General features: G+C 34.2%; 1 protein-coding gene across 3 annotated transcripts; it reads right to left on the reverse strand.

Moving 5' to 3' along the window:
* Window positions 1-2,095: 2,095 nt before the first annotated feature.
* On the reverse strand, window positions 2,096-7,663 carry LOC111896785 (probable apyrase 7). Of its 3 annotated transcripts, none has more exons than XM_023892767.3 (4): window positions 7,362-7,663; window positions 4,723-6,869; window positions 4,326-4,604; window positions 2,096-2,566 (listed from the first exon to the last, which is right to left on the reverse strand). In XM_023892767.3, the coding sequence occupies exons 2-3, from the start codon at window positions 6,710-6,712 to the stop codon at window positions 4,327-4,329; spliced, it is 2,268 nt and encodes a 755-aa protein (XP_023748535.1). In that variant the 5' UTR covers window positions 6,713-6,869; window positions 7,362-7,663; the 3' UTR covers window positions 2,096-2,566; window position 4,326. The 3 variants fall into 3 exon arrangements, with proteins under 3 accessions (XP_023748535.1, XP_023748536.1, XP_023748534.1); XM_023892768.3 differs by lacking the exon at window positions 2,096-2,566 and adding an exon at window positions 3,199-3,603; XM_023892766.3 differs by lacking the exon at window positions 2,096-2,566 and having other exon boundaries at window positions 3,849-4,604; window positions 7,362-7,661.
* Window positions 7,664-18,847: the final 11,184 nt, after the last annotated feature.

Consider the following 18,847-nt stretch of genomic DNA (forward strand, 5'->3'; position numbering starts at 1 on the left):
AGAAGAAAATAATGCAAAAAAATCAATATCATCAATCATACGAGATGAATAGAGACATGAGAGGCGTTTGTTATGTTTTTTAAGGGTTTAGCCCATGGGGAAGGCCCCTTATTTTTGGCCCATATAATATTCGGGATATAAGCTAATATCATCATCACTCTATATAAAAACCTAGAAAAAATGGTCTATTGTATCTATTTTTTTAGAAAAAATGTCTAATTATGATATTTTCGAATTGGTGGTCATTTTGAATAAATTCAGTTGTGGTTTTGGTCCATGTCTATTTCTAAACTGAAAAGACTAAGTTGACAAATTAAGACAAGGATTCAGTCGAATTACATTACCCAACCTGATCAACAACATGATTATAACAGACCATCATAACATAATAGAAACATACTAGCCACGACGGGTATTGAATCCCACACCATCCTTCTGGTCCAATAGAGACAATCATCTTGACATGATCCAGTTGATTGTGAAAAGAGAATTATACTTTCATCTCCCATTACTTACAATCCTAATTGCAAGTATTCTCCTAACCATGTCTGAAACACCTTAAGTCATAAGCTTGATAAACTCCTATGTGCGCCTTCCTATACATGTTGCAAGAATCGCAACTTCCCTGATCTACTAATGAACATCAACAGACTTGAAATTCCAATAGTGCTTGACCATGCACCAAGTCTTTCTTCCTTTGTCGGGCCTCATGTCTGGATCCTGGAACCATATCCTTAATCTATATCAGAGACACTCGTTCTTCTCAAAACTGTATCGAAGACTCGACCTGCATCATGGTCTCCACCATGACGACTGAACCTACTAGACAAACAAACCTCCCTTAATTTTAATTAAAATTGTAAAGAATTCTAACTTTTAAATAAAAGTGATGTTAATGTTGATTATGAGCATAAAATTCATTATGCTTTTGGAGTTGATGAACAAATAGATTTATTACAGACCAATTATCAATTGACAATGTTGACGTGTTCAATGCTCTTTCTAAAGTTATGTTGTCATCTTTTTATATGGTACTTATTCTCTCATATTGTTTCTTGTCTTCTTCATAATATATGAGCTAAGGAAGAAATTAAATTAATATTTTACATCTTAAGAAAAATATTCTACGTTATTTTAACTTATGAAATTAAAAAGAACTTCTGTTAGTTAATGAAGATCAAATAAAATTTCTAACTTCTAACTGTAGGTGATTTTCCAGCTTATTAATATAAAATTAGGCTGTGTTTGGCATGCCACAGCTAGCTGATAAGCTACCTTATTTTTCGAGTTTTTTTTGTTTTTTTTTTTTTTTAATTCGTCATGTTTGGCAAACCAAAAAGTAGCTAATAAGCTAGCTTTTTAAAAAACTACTTTGAGTAGTTTTTTTATGAGTTTTTTAAAAATTTCTCAAATATACCTTTAATTAATTACAAAAAACGTATTCTTCTAAATGTCCTTTTATGTTATTTTATATATCTTTCAACTAGCTTATCAACTAGTTTTTATCAAACGTTATTTTTTGTCAGCTAGCAGCTAGCTTTTTAGTTATCGGCTAGTTTTTTAGCTATCAGCTAGTTTTTCAGCTACCAGCTAACTTTCAACCAGTCTGCCAAACATAGTCTTAGTTATGTTGTTGGAGTACATCGTTATAAAAAGGGATAATGACTTAAAAGGGTAATATATTTTTCGATTTGTACACATTTGGTCACTAAGTTTTTTTTTCGTCCACATTTACCCCTTCAACTTGTTAAACTGTACACATTCAGTCCTTATGACCGGTTATTATAGGTTAGCCGAGAAAAATGACTTAATAGGGTAATATATTTCTCATTTTGTACACATTTAGTCACTAATATTTTTGTACACATTTAGTCCTTAATATTTTTGTACACATTTAGTCCTTAATATTTTTTGTTTAAAAAAAGTCATTTTTGTTTTTGTACTCATTCAATACTTATGAATGATTTACTTAGGTTTTTTTTCTCAAAACATCTTACGTGAAATAATCATTGATGAAGTGTGTGGGGTTGTTGATGTTTATGCGTAACGTCTCATTTTCACAACCAAAAATTTTCATTTTTATATAAGGCAAAAGTCCCTGATTATAAATCCATTGTTAAGAAAAAAAATGTTTATTCCGAAATATATTTATGGAAAATCAGAGTAATATAACAAACATGAAATCCTCAATACTGTTGATGAGTGTGTACACTCGTGCCTTCGAACAACTGGGTAAGCACAAAGTTTAGTCAGTTTCCCCCAAAGTACTCGATACGACAAACGTATTATCATGCATAACGAGCCCACACTCATCAGACTGGAATATCTTTGCCCAATTAGTCATCAGACTGGAATGCCAACATACAACAGATCCACTCAGTCATCAGACTAGAATACCTAGGGTTTGTCAGCATGTTGTCTTAACCCAACCTCTCTTCTCGAGCCTCCGGTGCTACAACTTACAACCGGCCCGCACCAGGTATCTTGGCCTACAACATATAGCAGGACCACCTCAACCTATCCCACCACCATATGGCTATCCCACGTAAGATGTCGTGAGAAAAACCTAAAGAAATCATTCATAAGTACTGAATGAGTACAAAAACAAAAATGACTTATTTTGCAATAAAAAAAATATTAATGACTAAATGTGTACAAAAATATTAAGGACTAAATGTGTACAAAGTGAGAAATATATTACCCTATTAAGTCATTTTTACCGGTTAATCTGGAGTAACCGGTCATAAGGACTAAATGTGTACAGTTTAACAAGTTGAAGGGGTAAATGTGGATGAAAAAAAAATCAGTGACTTAATGTGTACAAATCAAAAAATATATTACACTTTTAAGTCATTACAGGCCACACTTTCATTAGCTAATGAAGATCACATAAAGTTCTAAATTCAACTAATGTTCCAGTTAATTATGACTATGGTGTTTATTTTTTAAGAGATAAAATGTTTGTAGTACTTTTTCCGTATTTATAGAAGAATTCGTAGACAAAAAGTGTGCATTCTAAAAAACTATTTGCAAGTTGCATAACTAATACTAAACCATATGGATCATTGATATTCTAAAAAACTATTTGCAAGTTGCATAACTAATACTAAACCATATGGATCATTGATGATATCAAACAAAAAACCAAGTCGTGTGGTGGCAGTGATAGCAGTGGTGGCAGCGGTGGAGGTGACATCAGAAGTGGTAGTGACGGCGGAGGTGGTGGTGATACATTGGCAAAGGTGGTGGTTGTGGCGGCGGAGGCAGAGATGGTTTTAATAGTGTTGGAAAAAGTAACATATTAGAAATTATAAGATATCTTTTGAAAATCTTTATCTATTTTTTGTCTTCTAAAAAAAGGTAATCTAGACTTTTTTTTATGTCTGAGATCTTGTAAAAAAAAAATAGATATACCAAAGTGCTCTAGATTTCACCCCTCTAGTCAAAGCCATTTCTATATTTAATATTTTTTAATCTACTTTAGTAACTAAAGTTCATTGCCATCATTCTTGTTTGTTTTCGCCTGAAAATCAGCTCTTGTGGATCTTTAGATGAAACGAGCCTCGATTTAGCTGAGATAATTACCGAGGCATTTGTTGTGATCTACATCCAGGAAAGATGAATCTATTACTACATTCATTTTATATGAGTGTGAAATTTGATGCACTAGGAGTTGTGAATGTATGTAGTTTCATTGTTTTATGTTACTAATCACCATGACGTTGTATAGGAGACAATATCTATTCTTTTCTGTTTTTTTTTGTTAATTATTTATAAATACAAAACTTTATATTTGTTTAATGATTTAAAATTCTTAAGATGTAAATTCATCAACAATGAAACAACCCTTAACTAACCACTTTATCCAAACATTTATTCGGTCCAAAAAATAAACAGCCATTACGTTTATCGAGACAAACTTCGTTACCTGTTCAACTATTTATAAACTGAAAAACACAAAGACTGATGATAATAAAACCGAAAAATATAAATATAACTTTAGCCAAAAACATCTATCGAATATTATACAAAAAAAAAAAAATCTAATCCCCCCATTAGGCCAAAACATGTTAACCAAAATTTTCTTATCCTTCATTAGACCTCCCCTCCCCTCTCCTCACAAACATAGTCCATCCCAAACCAAAATAAACCTCATGACGACTTGGTCAAAGTCAAACCATGCATCATAGTCAACATGTCAGTCAGTCAACGTATTTACAAAGCACAGCTGAACATGTGTGATTTGACCATGAGTTGACTCATATTTATTTTGATTTTCTGAGATGGAAAAAAAGTCAAGCAGGAGATAGTGGTAGTGGTGGTACCTCAGACTTTGACCAAATGAGCATCAGCAACAGAACAATTAAGGTCTTCACGGGATTGCGATCGTCTACTCTGCAGGCGCATTTGGCCTCGGTGTGGGCCCGAGTAGAATCCACTGGTGTTGCTGTTACTATCGAATTGGGATTGGGTAAGACTACTTGAAGAAAAACTATGTGCAACATTGCTTAGCGAAGATGATTCTGCCAGCTGGATATCTGGACTGAAGGCTCGGTTTTGCGCACTCGCCACAGGGCTCAGTGGCATCTTAACCCTTCCTTCCCCTGTTTTTCACATACAACAAATCACTACTTTTACTATTTTACATACCAAAAACACCAATCTACTTGGCTAGTTTTTTTTCAATTGGAAAGAAGTTGAGTTCTATAATAGAAGAATTACCTGTAATAATCGGACTCCACCTCCGAAAACTAAAAGGACTTGATATACTTAGCACAGAACTCCCTGTACCATTATTCCTTCTAAACACAAACCTCCGAAAAAACCTCGGGACACAATTCCCCGCAAATGATAAAGCACAAATCACCATACACAGCGACCCAAACAAAATCACATAAACAAAAACCGGATTTATCTTCATTTCAAATAATCTATAATCATAAAACCCTTTTTTACTCGATACTGAATTCCCAGCTTCCAACAATGCAACACCAGTTGTCCATGTAATCCCCCCTGACCCAATATTCACTTGTCTATCTGTTATATGCAATCCTTCTCTCAACAACACCACAATATAAGGCGCCCTAAAACAATACTGTTCTATAAAAGGCTGAGCTGGCACGCTTCTTTTAGCAGACTCCCATGTTTTTTCACAAAACTCACGCCCTTTTTCTAGAACATCATCAAGGGCAGAATCGGAACTCAAGTTGAAAAACCGATACACCACGTAAAAACCGGACATCGCGTAGAAATTCCCGTAGGGGCGAGGGAGGGAATTTTGAAGGGCGCACGGGTGTAAATCACAGTCGAGTCCCGGGGCGTTATCTGACCATTCGGATAAATTAACCGTTACTTTAGCTAACGCGCTGCATTCTTCCCATTTTGGAGATCCGATTAGTTGAACAGGAATTCCCGATTTTACCCCTTTACCCAAAAGGTTTCTCTTTACGTTTGATGTTTGGAAAGCGGAAAGACATTGGGAGCAAATGTATTTCTCTTTGTATCCGGATTGGAGACACGGGTGTCGGATCACGGCTTTTCCTTTGACCAAATTACCCTTGATGGAATTTGGACTTTTTTTTAAAATATGGACAACAGATTTATCAAACGCGTCGTTTAAACCGTATCCCGCTAAAGAATACGCGCTTAAATGATGGTTTAAAGGGCCAATCCGTAAATTCAAACTCGTGTCATTGTTGACATAGTCATTGCTTTCGAATGTCACTTGTAAAGAAGATCCACCTAAATCAAGTGCACCGAATGTTTCTTTTTTTGGTAAAGAAGATCCAAGGACACGAGCATGATAGTTTAAAGCTATCCATCCATAATACGCCTCTTCCATTCCACTTATGGTTTTAACCCATTCTTTCTTACATAAAAAAGATGATTTTTTTAAAATCGACCAAGAGGTTTTTAAAAGCCAATCGGAATCGGAATCAGGGAGGCGTCGAACACCTGCAGTAGCGTAAAGAAACACAGAAGTGGATTTATGAGAATGTTTGGGGATTTGTTTTTCAGCCCATAAAAGGAGTGGCTTTATTGCTTGTTTTAATCCAGATACATTGTGGACTAATTTGTCAAATCCAGGTTCGGTTTCCATTCGATTGTAGGCTTTCCCACTTAGAGAACTTGGTTTGCTTTTGAGATCTTCAGGGATTGATTTTAACAAAATGGGAAGAACGTTGGTTTTTTGGTGGTTTATGGATGCTTGGTAGACATATACACGTGTTCCAGTGCTTCCACAATCTAGAACAACATAGAATCTTCCGGAAGATTGAGTCCAGTTGGAATATAGAAAGAGTAAACCATAGATGATAGAAGCCAATGAAAGTAGACAAAAGAGAACCATGATTGCACGTACCCATTTTCTTCTAATCGTGGTTTGTGATGATGGTTTTTCTTTTGAGAAACTTGTGGTTCCATTTTCTCTTAGTAAAATTTGGTTGATGTTTGATGAGGTTGGTTCGATTCCAGGGGTAAAATTGCCATTTTCTGGATCGAGCCTTCGGTATGCTGAGAAATCTTGGAGGGAGGATGAGAGTCTGAGAAGATTCTTTTGTCTAGAACCAGGAAAACCATAGCCATGAACAGATCCACCACCACTACCTAGTGGTGGTAATCCGGATGATACGTATTGATTTGTTGAAGATTTTGGAGTTGAGAAACGACTTGTGAATGAGGAAAAGATTTCTGTGATTCCATTGAATGCCATTTTTGGAGAAATTTGGAAGTTTTAAGCTAAGAAAGTTAAGGGTAAGAGAAAAATGAAGACTTGCATCTTCCCTTCATATGGTTTTGTTGAACTCTTGAGAATGAAACTCTTCATGTTTCTGTGTTGTGAGAATCGAGAGTTGTATGCATAGGTTCACCTGTAATATTACATGGTTAGTAGTTAGTTTAGTATGACTTTATCTAATTGAAGACTCCATGAATAATGAATAAGAAAACTCTATCATTTCTATGCATATAACTGAAGGTGAAACTGAGTATTTTCTTTCAAGTTCTTAATTTAATTCTTCATCTGTCATCTTATGTGTGTTGCATAATATCAATTCTCCTCCAAAATCTGTGACTAGTAATTGTTTACATGAAATTAGACTCAATTTGTTATGATGATACCCCTAAGTGAGATCAAATCGTTCTAAAACTTTAAGATTTACTCTAGCATCTGTAATCTTAATCTTCTAAATTCTATTGTCTGCATTTTAGGTAACAATAACTGAAGTCCTAAATGTCAATAACGTGACGCCGATAATCAGAATTCAAACATATGGAAATTCGAAGATACAAAATTCAGATCTCATAGTAAGAACGAGTGAAATAGTAAATTGTAGAACAAAAATAGATTTACAAATACTTACAGTGTGAAGAGCAATGAGGTTCCTTTGATTAATGAGTAGAGTAAGACTTCGGATCTCGAGGGATGAGTATGAATGAAGTGACAGTTCCAATACAATAGATTAAGAGGAAGAAGAATATAATTAATAATTTAAGGAAAGAAAGTCGGATTTGTTGTTGTGGTTGCCGGAGATCGCGAAGAACCGTCGGCCGTCACCGGATTTTGATTGGATCCAGAAAGGCGATAGAAGTAATATACGGTAGGCTAGGCTAGGCTTTCCGCGTTAAACAACTCCGACGCACACATCATACCAAAGTAATTTTGAACCTTCCTTTCAATTTTATTTTGCATTTTTACCATTCTACCCCCACTTGTTTTTTTTTAATTGATATTTATATAGGGAAAATGTAAGTGTAATCGGACCAAGGGCGTGTTTGGCAAAAGTAGCGGAAACGAGTAGCAGTAGCTGGTAGCGGGAAGCTATAACTTTTATTTGTTAGGCAAAAGAGACCGCAAGCTTTTGAAATATATAAATTTATATAAAAGGACAATTGATTAAAAATAAATAAATATATAAATATAGTTTTAAGGGTAATTATGGAAATTGATTTCAAAAGCTCAGTAGCGTTTTGTTAAACGTTACATGAAGTAGCTTTTAGATTTGAAGTGTTTTGTTTAAACTAAAAGTTAAACCCTCGTACTACCAAACAAAGTTTTTTGTTTAAACTAAAACGTTTTGTCAAAAGCTAAAAGTTAGAAATTACCAAATACTCCCAAAAGCTTTGTGCCAAACACGTCTAAATGCATGTAGTTTGCTTTTGGTTTAAAAGGTTTTTGAGTTTTTTTTTTTTCACTAATCGAAAGCTTTAACTAAGAAAAACATTATCAAAAACGCCATTTCATCCAAACTCTACAATGGTAACATCACTAATGTAGCAATCCAATACGAATTGATATTTCTAGAATTATAAATACAACTAAAATGTAAAATTGAAAGTTAGGGTATGTAAATGGCTTTTACTTTAACTAAAAGTGCATTTTATAAAACATATTGTACATGTATGTAGATAATGCACACTTCATATTACATCATGTCATATTTAATTTCTCTAGGTTTGTATAATTTATCACTTACATTGTAAAATCACTTTCATTCTTTTATTTTCTAAACATTTTTGAAAATGTATTTTCCACCCCTATATTTTTTAGAATGATACTTTGACACATCAACTTTGAATTTTATAGAATATCATTCTTACCACCTCAATTTTTTATATTTTCGTGTTTATCCCCTGTTTTATATATATATATATATATATATATATATATATATATATATATATATATATATATATATATATATATATATATATATATAACTTGGTTTTATTTAATAACTTTGTTCGTTAACTTTAAAAAAATTATTTGCTAATTTTAGAGTAAATTACACGAATGGTCCCTATGGTTTAGGGTAATTTACGCGTTTGATCCCTAACTTATTTTTTTAACTCGGAAGGTCCCTACTGTTTGTTTTTGTTACGCGTTTGGTCCCTGTCTTACCTAAAAATACTATTTTCCCCTTGATTTTTAATTTATTTAAATAAACACACCCCAACCCCACCCGCCATCACCTTACTTTACCTACCCCACCCAGGGGCGGAACACAAACACTAAAACTAGGGGGCCGAAACCAGAAACAATCGACAATGGTTTTCGGAATTTTGAGTACTTGCATGATTTTTAAACACAATGATACTTGGTTGTTATTTCATGTCAATTTTCAATGCATAAAATATTAACTAATATATAGAAACAATAGAGCAACACTAAAAATAATTGAACAAATATTTGTTTAAATAGTTATTTTTGCTTTATTAACATATTTCACATAAAAAATTATATATAATTTACTGATAGTTAACAAATAACAAATTAATTAACAATTAAACATTATTAAAATAAATTAATAAGGAATAAATACCTTTTTAAGTTTTAACAAACAAATTATTTACTTCTTTTAACTTTTAGATACTTTCGATACCCACTGATATGTTTCATTTGGTAAAACAATAATGAATATTTAAATTGGAAAAAAAAGCTGTGAGCCACTTTTGAACTTTTCAGACATTTATCACTTTTTCAGAATTCATATCTTCAAAACCTTATTCATCTAAAAATTACCAGTGAGATAAAGAGAAAAAAGGAGAGACAACGTACTAGTGGAGAGGAAAGTGAGCAGCGCATCAGAGGTAGCTTCTTCGAGGAGATGATAGGTTCGGCGGGCAAACGGAGGAGAGCAGATAGAGAGAGCGTACGAAGGTGAGCAGCAAGGAAGGAGAGCAGAAATAAAGCGAACGAAGGTCTTGTTCGGCAGACGAAGGAGGTTAGCACTACTCCGACTGTCATATTTTCCAGTGAGACTCGAGATTTCATTCTCTGGTGGAGGCTGTGGTTTTTAGGGTTTTTTCATTTTTTTCAACTTTTTGATGAAATAAGTTGTAAATTATAATAGTTATTTGGTTATTGTAGAGTTTTACTTTTCAAATTAATTGACATTTTGGTAAGATACGATTGGTTTTGATTTTTCAGTGATTTTCGGATTTGATGTTACTTTTTTTTAAGCTTCCAAATTTATTAGTCTATAACTTATTAAGATTTGTCCGGATTCTTTAAATCAGTTAGATCTATAAACAATTAAGCATAAAATTTGGGGGGCCATAAAATCGGCTCTTATATTTTTGTAACGAGAATAAGAGATACATACTTATACATACATGTATTAATAAATCAAAAAAGCTAGGGGGCCATGGCCCCCCTGGCCCTATAGAGGATCCGCTACTGACCCCACCGTTTTCCCTATTTAAATAATAATTTTTTTAGGTAAAACAGGGACCAAGCGTGCAACAAAAACAAACAGTAGGGATCAAGCGCGTAACAAAAACAAACACCAGGGACCTTCCGAGTTAAAAAAATAAGTTAGGGACCAAACACGCAAATTACTCCAAACCATAGGGACCATTCGTGTAATTTACTCCTTATTTTATGTACGTGTCATATAAATTCGAGTTTATTAACATTTCAATATAAATTTTATGTATGTTTATGTGTTTTTTAAATCTAGGTTGAAGTGACAGCACACTTCTTTTTATCAAACTTTAGTCCTTGTATTTTGGTTGTTGTCATTTTTAGTCTTTACTTGTATATCATTGTATTTTGGTCAATGTAATGGTCCTATATTGATTATTCAAAAACCATACAACTTAAAAAAATAGTCTCAAAACTCTTCTCAATTTTTGATAAATCGTCTAACGCTCATTTATTTTAAACTTTTAGTGTTGTAGGAAGTTGTGATATGTTTTACTAGTTTAATCAATTCTCATGCCTTATACACATGAAAAACACATAAAAACCTAGGATAAAGTGCGAGCTCAAATACTAGTGTTCAACCTAACGGTTAACATTTTCAAGAGCATTCAACATATTCTTAAAAAACATTCAAGTTTAACTGAACCAAAGCCTAAAACATTTAACTCGTTTCAAGAATAAAAGTTGAAAACATTTAATCCAATTTTTCATTAAAAGACATGAAAAAAATCTAGTTTCAAAAACAAACCCTTCGTCTTCCATATGTGTTTTCTAACATTTAAATCATTTCCTTCGGATTCAGTTCAACGTTAGAACACCTCCGCCTAATTTCATGTCGCTGTACCTAAATCTGCCACTAGAACATCACCTCCACCCTGACATGGATTTTAGTTTGACACTACTTCTTGCCCATACGACATCCCGAGGTCCCCAATAAAACCTTGAGACCAACCATTCCAGATTATGCAAGCCAACTAGTTACACCCTTCCATGGGCTCATTATGGAATCACACTAATCGCCAACCAGTTGTGTATAATCTGTAACGGTCCCCTTCATTATCAAGCTCTTCAACGACTCAACCAAAAGACAATGACTAGATTAACAATGCCCTTGGTCTAGGTGGTCCCTTTTTAAACCTAATGACAAGATAATCCGATGGCATGTCCTTCATCTTCTTAGTAAAGACGAAAACGAGATATCCGCCATGTAACACTCTCCCACTCATAAAATGTCGCACATCCTCGTGCGATGGAAGGGGAACTTTTTTCCCTTTGAAATGGCCTTACTTTTGATGCCAAGTACAGTCACATACCACAACACCAGATCCCAACCCTTATACTTTGAGTTTAGAATCCTCGGCATGTGGCTAACCCTGATACTTCCTTTCAAGGAGGTACAACATTCATCGATAGATCACCCTTTATTTTGCGGTAACCCACCAGGTAGTTTGCACTTCTATGGAGCCCACAAAAGTATACGAGCATACTGATATGTAGGGATGAGCATTAGAACCGCCGGAACCGGAACCGGACCGGAACCGAACCGGAACCGGACCGGAATTGGTTATAGGTCCGGTTACCGGTTCTCCATTTTTATGAAAACCGGTCCCGGATCTAAGAACCGGAACCGGTTTGACATTTTTTCATTTTTAAAATGCGCATAACTCGCTCATATGAAGTCGAAATTATTTGATTTTTTTTCCAACATGTAATTTGGAGTTTGTAATTCATTTTTGACGGTATAAACATATGTTTTGGTTAGATATTAAATCAGACATATTTTTTGTTTTTTTGAATATCTCCCATTTTTTAAATGTGTATAACTCATTCATATGACGTCAGAGTTACTTAATTTTTTTCCAGCATGTAATTTGATGTTTGTAGTTCATTTTAGACTATAAAAACACCTATTTTGGTTAAATATTGAATCAGTTATAGACCCCAGAAGACAACATATCAATGCTGCGTTTTTTCTGTTTCAGCATTTTTTTATTTTTTTGGAATCTGTCTCCGCTTTTAAAATGCGCATAACTCACTCATATGAAGCCGGAATTACTTGATTCTTTTTTCATCATGTAATTTAGTGTTTGTACTTCAATTTAGAATGTAAAAAGTCATAATTTGGATAAATATTGAATCATTTACAAGCTCCAGAAGATAGCATATAATCTATAGTATTTCAACCGGTTCTAATTTGAAAAATAACCGAAAAACCGGGACCGGAACCGGAACCAGCGCTAGAACCGGCAGTCCGGTTCCCGGTTCTTATAATATACGAAAACCGGTTCCGAACCGGTCCGGTTCCAAAGCTCATCTCTACTGATATGTATGTTCATCGTTTGGCTCTGGTACAACTTTTCATGGACTTAATTTCGACACTATTTCTTTCCTGTGTTGCGTCCCGAGGTCCCCTATAAAACCCTGAGACCATCCATCCCAAATTACATATGTCAACTGGTTTCACACTATAATAGGCTTATCAGGGAAGCGACACTAGCCCACCAACAAGTTATGTCTAAACTGCTATGGTCCCCTTCATTGTTAAGCTCTTCAACGACTCGTCTAGACGACAACTACTATACTAACAACGCCTTTGGTCTAGGCAGGTCCCTTTTGAACCCAATGACAAGTTAATCTAATGACATCATCTTTGTCTTGTCACTCAACATGGTCATGGGATATTCGGCCTTTGAAACTCTCGTACCGCCAAAATGTTACACATCATCTTCAATTGGAATATGAACTTCCCTTCGAAATAGCCTTAATTATGACTCCATGTACAATTGCACACCACAACACTAGATCCAACCCTTATACTTCGAGGTCGGAATCCTCGACATGTGGCCAACCCCGATACTGTTGGATTAGTGTCTAAGTCCATAACTATTTTGGTATGTACTTGACCCGATGATGCATGGTCCTTTTGGGTTGCCTTCACCAAAGCAACTTGATAGGATGAATTATGGAGAGAAAGGATTAAATATGATTTATTAATATATTATGGGAATAATATATTAAAGGAGAAATCATATTGTTTAATTAATACTAGTCAATAATTAATTGGTAATTAGTTTTGTGACTAAAAGAGATTAATTAAACTTAAGGGACTGGAATTGTAATTATAAGATAATTGCAATTTGGGCCATGGATTGTCTTAAATCAAGAGGTGAACGAATTCTTATGGGAAGCCCATAAGGAAATCGTCCAAGGGCTTGATTAAAGGAGTCTATGGGTTGCTTAGGGCTTAAGCAACCAAATTAGGGTTTCCTTGTTAGATAACCCTAATAGCCTCACTATATATAGAACCCTTAAGGCTCAAAAACGTGGGGAACTTCTTTTCTAGGGTTAGAACACGTTTTGGGCAGCCTCCATCCTCTCTCCTCTTCATCCTCTTGCTTATGGTGTTTGTGAACCATTAGAGGAGTGACACTTGTGACTCTAAGCCTTCCAAAGTCAATTCAAGGAGGAATTGAGATTGTTATTGCTACATAATAATCAAGGTAATATCATAAACCTAATTATATGTTAATATTGATTCCCATATGCTAGAATTAGGGTTTATAGTCTTGGATTCAAAGCATGTACAATAGAGAAACCTAGATCCAAGCATTAGGGTTTGTATGAGCACATAGGATGTCTTATGACCAAAACCCAACAGTGGTATCAGAGCCTAGACTGGTTTCAATTGTATTGATGCATTACATGTTCAAAAAAATTCGATTTTTGGTGTTCTGGAGGCTGGACTCGCCGAGTCCATGTAGACTCGACGAGTCCAAGCGTGACTCGACGAGTCAACTCGTCAGACAGAGGTATATCCGGGATTTCTTGCTGTTTTTTATTATGGATAGTTACCTTATCATATTAGATCAATATAAATCCGATTTTATGATATATTTGACTATATTCTTGATCTAATTGAAGATATTTATCAATCAATTAATAAAATATTTGTTTCCTTATGTGATAATTGATTAATTATTTTGATTAAATTGGTAAATTGTTTTTGCAAGAAATCATTAAATAAATCAAATCTGGATAATTATGTGATTAATTGTTAATTTAGATTATTTGTTATTTGATCCTTGTTGTTTTGAAAAGTTTCATATTTTCTCTTTTAGGTTTTATAGTTTAAATTTGAACCCAAAAGTTTTGTTGTTTTGAAATTTAAATAGTTAAAACCCTAATGTTTTGAAATGTTTCAAAACTTTCCCTCAAGTTTTGGAATTTAAATTTTGATTAAATGGTTTAACTTTGATGTATGTTTAAATTCTAAACCCTAATGTGTTGAAATGTTTCAAAACTTGCCCTCAAGTTTTGGAATTTAAAAGTTGATTAAAAGTTTAATTAGGATTGTTAAATTCTAAAACTCTAGTATTGTTTTGAAAAAGTTCAAATCACACCCTTATGTTTTTATTAATTAATTAAGGTGTATAATTAAAAGAGGTTTAATAAATCCATAAAAGTTTAGGTTTAAAATTTAATTGTTAAAATTGACCACCTAATATTTTAAAAGTATAAAATACACCCTATACTATATATAACATTAAAAGTCTAACTTTATATATATGTATGAGTAAAAAGTCAGTCTTACCGTTAGTAGGCCTCATTCACGAAGCCGATCTATAAGGGGTGTTTAAGGAAATTGTCTATAAAATGACGATTGAATGGGTATCCACTCTTACCCACCGCACCCTTGACTAGTGGAGGGTCGTTAGCCGAACGGGTAGGATAGGACGAAACCTTCCATTATAAGTATAATGAAGTATAAAAGTAACTAAATGTTTTCATAAAATTCTCAATCTTAGTTACTTAGGCAAAAGTGAATTGATGCAATTCCATGAAATTACACTTTGTGCCCTTGCGAAGACGTTAGTGGAGCGTGTGTGGTTTACCGGCACACTAAATGGTTCTAAGCAAAGGTAGCAAAGGGTGACTCAATGTTTGTAATAGTTCGGTGGAGCGTGTGTGGTTTACCGGCACATCAAATAGGTGACTGTAACATGTGAGGGCACCATGTAAGTTTGCATGGTTATTCACACTCGCTTTGTGATCCTCGGCATCCCAGTCACAAACAAGAGGGGCATATCGAGATTTAAACATGCCATTGAAAGTTCAATGTATCTCAAAGGATCTAGGAGTTTTCATAGATTTAAAACTTAAATTTCCTTTTTCATTTTTCATGGTGGAAATTAGTGAATCGTCATTCACTTACCTTCAAATATTCTGCAATTAGGGTTACGACATCCCTCTCCCGAGTTGTAGAATATTGTGTTGGGTCCTAGCCTTAGTATCTCATTTGGGTGATTTACTAAGGACTCAATCAATCAACTAACTTGAATTCGTTTTCTCCCATTTTGTAGATGTCAAAGTTCGACAACTATGGTCTTCCCAAATCACGTGGAACAAGCATTCCACATGAAGATGGTATTCCACGATTCAATCGAGGAACGAGAAATCATGCTTCACTTCCTCCTCCTCCTCCTATTGTTCTCCCCAACCCACAAGATCAAAGAATTGAAAGGTTCAATATCACTAATGCCCTATTGGAAATGAAACATGAAGATGGTAAACCCGTGTGTGCCCACGTTCTAGGAATGAAATCACACATTGATAGGTTGATAATGTTGGGTGTGTCATTCCCAGATGAGTTGGTTGTGAATTGGATTTTGCAGTCACTTCCTGAATCATATAATGAGTTCAAAAGAAAGTATTATATGATGGATCATGACGACAACCTCATTGACCTAACTTACATGCTCATTGCTGCTGAATCAGAAATGATTTGGCGAAGCAATGGAGCGTATTTGTTGGGAAAGTTAACCGACCATGCTTCCGAGGACGTTCTAGGAGAACCGACCTGCGTTTGCTGCCAAAAGAAAGGGCGTTGGATACAAGTTTGCCCAAAGAGCCTGAAGAGTCCAGAAGATGGGAGAGTCAAGGAGTATGGCTACGCTTCAGGTAAAATCCACTATCTAACTCCATTAAGTTCCTATTCATTAATTCTTAATACATAATGTAATAAGATTGCATTTGAATGTTTTATAGGATCGGTGAAAAGAAAGGAAGCTTGGTGAAAGAGCAAGATGAATCTAATCACAAGGAATTGATCTTGATCGCATGGACTTGAAGATTAGATTTTGAGCTTAGATAGTTATGATAGAGTTGTTAGAAATTTTTCATTTGAAATACATAGTTTTCAATGGATTTTGCATTGTAAGGACAAATGTTTTCCGCTGCTTTTATAAATAAAATAAATTTTCGTTTGACTTATTTATTTGTTTGTTTGTTTCCTTGCAATGAAATCGTTATGAAAATTGGTGTTTGCATATTTCTACAACAAATGGATATGATTCTTATTTATGGTGTTTATGGAAAAGTCAAGAATTTACCAAATAGGGAGAGTTTCTCATCGCCCAAGTTTCAATTGGACAAAAATTTGGAATCATGCAACTTGGTTGCACGATGAATGAGAAATTTTATATTTGGAAATTAGACTAATTCATTGACAAAGTGTCAAGTGAAGGACTAGGAGATCAAGCACACAAAGTTGTGTGTTGATCAAGGTCACCATATGAGTAACAAAGAAATTCGTCATGATTTACTAAAGGTTTAGTAAATATGATTATACTTACAAGATTAAGTGTAATTCTGAATTGATTAAAGGGTTTAGATCAATAGCAGAACGAATAAGAAGAATCAAGTAGGCAGAAAGATAAAAGTTTCTCCATTCTAAGAAGATGGGAGAGTGCCTTTTATGCTTTATGATAGGTCTTAATGATTAAGAACCATATCTCAATTGATCCTCTAAATGAGTCTTAGTACAATTGTATGTCTAAGAAGAGGAATCAAGAATTGAAGAAATGGTTAAATCAATAAGTCAATCATACTTCGTTCCAATAACAAGTCTTAAAGTTAAGATTGTGACATCGAGTAAAAAAGTAAGGTTTATAACATTCATCAAATGTTGAAAGTTGTGATAAGACAAAGACCAACTAGGACCAATTTATGAAGTATTTTTAATATGAGCTACACTAACTCTTGGATATTTATTTGTCAATAAATGTTTATTGACAAGAGAATCTTATATGTCAAGGAGTAAGTGGGAGTCTTAATGGTCTTGAAAGGTTTAAAGAACAAATCAAATAAACCTTATCGATCATCACTAGCACACGAGTTGAGGTTTACAACCTATCGTGTTGACAGTATTTTGTTTCTGTGCCGTTCCACTTGAGTTAATTATGCATGTGAGTCTTATGAGTTCTCATTTGAATGCATAAAAGGCAAGGACCTTGATCAATGGAAAGTACATTGATAAGAAAAGGTGAGCTGCTTGACTACTTGGAAGACATGGTGGGCAGTTGTGCTACCATGAAGGCAAGAAATCAAGATTAAGAAAGTTTGATCCATATAAGTTTGAATTTTTCATAAACCTTGGTTTTAACAAATTCACATGGATAGGAACACATACACCGTTTAAAATATAAGTGTCATAAGATTTCCTCCTTCATGAAAATGATTGTAGGGAAATGCTTTCACTAAGAAAGATTTTAAGAAGATAGTAATTGTAAAATTGCATTCTCGAATTCAATCATGGTTACGGTATCCCTTTCCATAATTTGAATTGTGAGGTTTGGCAATTGTTTACACACACATATGAACTATCTAAGGCAAAGGTGTATAAGTTCAAGAAGCCTTGATAAAAGATTATCAAAGCACCAAGTATTAGAAACATGGACTTAAGAAATTCAATAGGTATTGTTTTTCTGAAAGTTAAGATGTTTATGAATACATGTCGAAGCTAGTGGGAGCATAAGTGTTATGTTTTATAATAATCATCATGATAGTGGGAGCATAAATGTTATGATTGTATGATTATTAAGGAAAGTATTGCAAGTTGGCAATATTAATTATAGAAAACAAGAGTCATTCTTTGCAAAGTTGTAAGGATGGAATAGTTGTTTTGCTATAATTAAGGGAGAGAATATTATGCTTCATTTCAAATCTAAAGGTTTAGGTTGAGAAATGTTAATAAATTTAGTCAAGGGTACATAGTGTGTTCTTAAAATTTCGATTATGATTACGACATTCCTCTTCACAATTCGAATTTTGAAAACATAGCAAATAAAACATTATGCGTCGTGTCCCATACGCTTCGGGTATAGGATCGATTGCAAATGCTTTAATGTTTGACCATTCTAAAATTTTCCAAATGTCTAGTGCATTTAGAGGGAAAAAGGACTAGAATCGATTTAGACTAAGATAATTAAACAACTATCAAAGGACAATCCAAGTTCGACGAGGATTGGTTGCTTATGAGTAGTTGGAAGTATAGTATTGGAAGATATGGAAATGTTTTCATATTGGATGGACCATATCGACATTATTAGGAATAGATAAGATTCTATTAAGAATAAGTTATCATATGGAAAATATGGAAATGTATCCACATTGGGAATTGAATATTGATAATCTATGACTAGATTAGAAACTTTTATGCAAAAGGATGTTCAAAGGAATGTACTTTGAGTGAGAGACATCATATCTAAGGAATTGTCTTGTAACAATCTCCGATAGAGAACTTTGTAATATCATTGGCAATAGTCTTTGTGACGTTGGTGCGGTGACATTACAAAAGGATCATTG

Source organism: Lactuca sativa, chromosome 9 (genome assembly GCF_002870075.4).
Source record: "Lactuca sativa cultivar Salinas chromosome 9, Lsat_Salinas_v11, whole genome shotgun sequence".
NCBI lineage: Eukaryota > Viridiplantae > Streptophyta > Magnoliopsida > Asterales > Asteraceae > Lactuca > Lactuca sativa.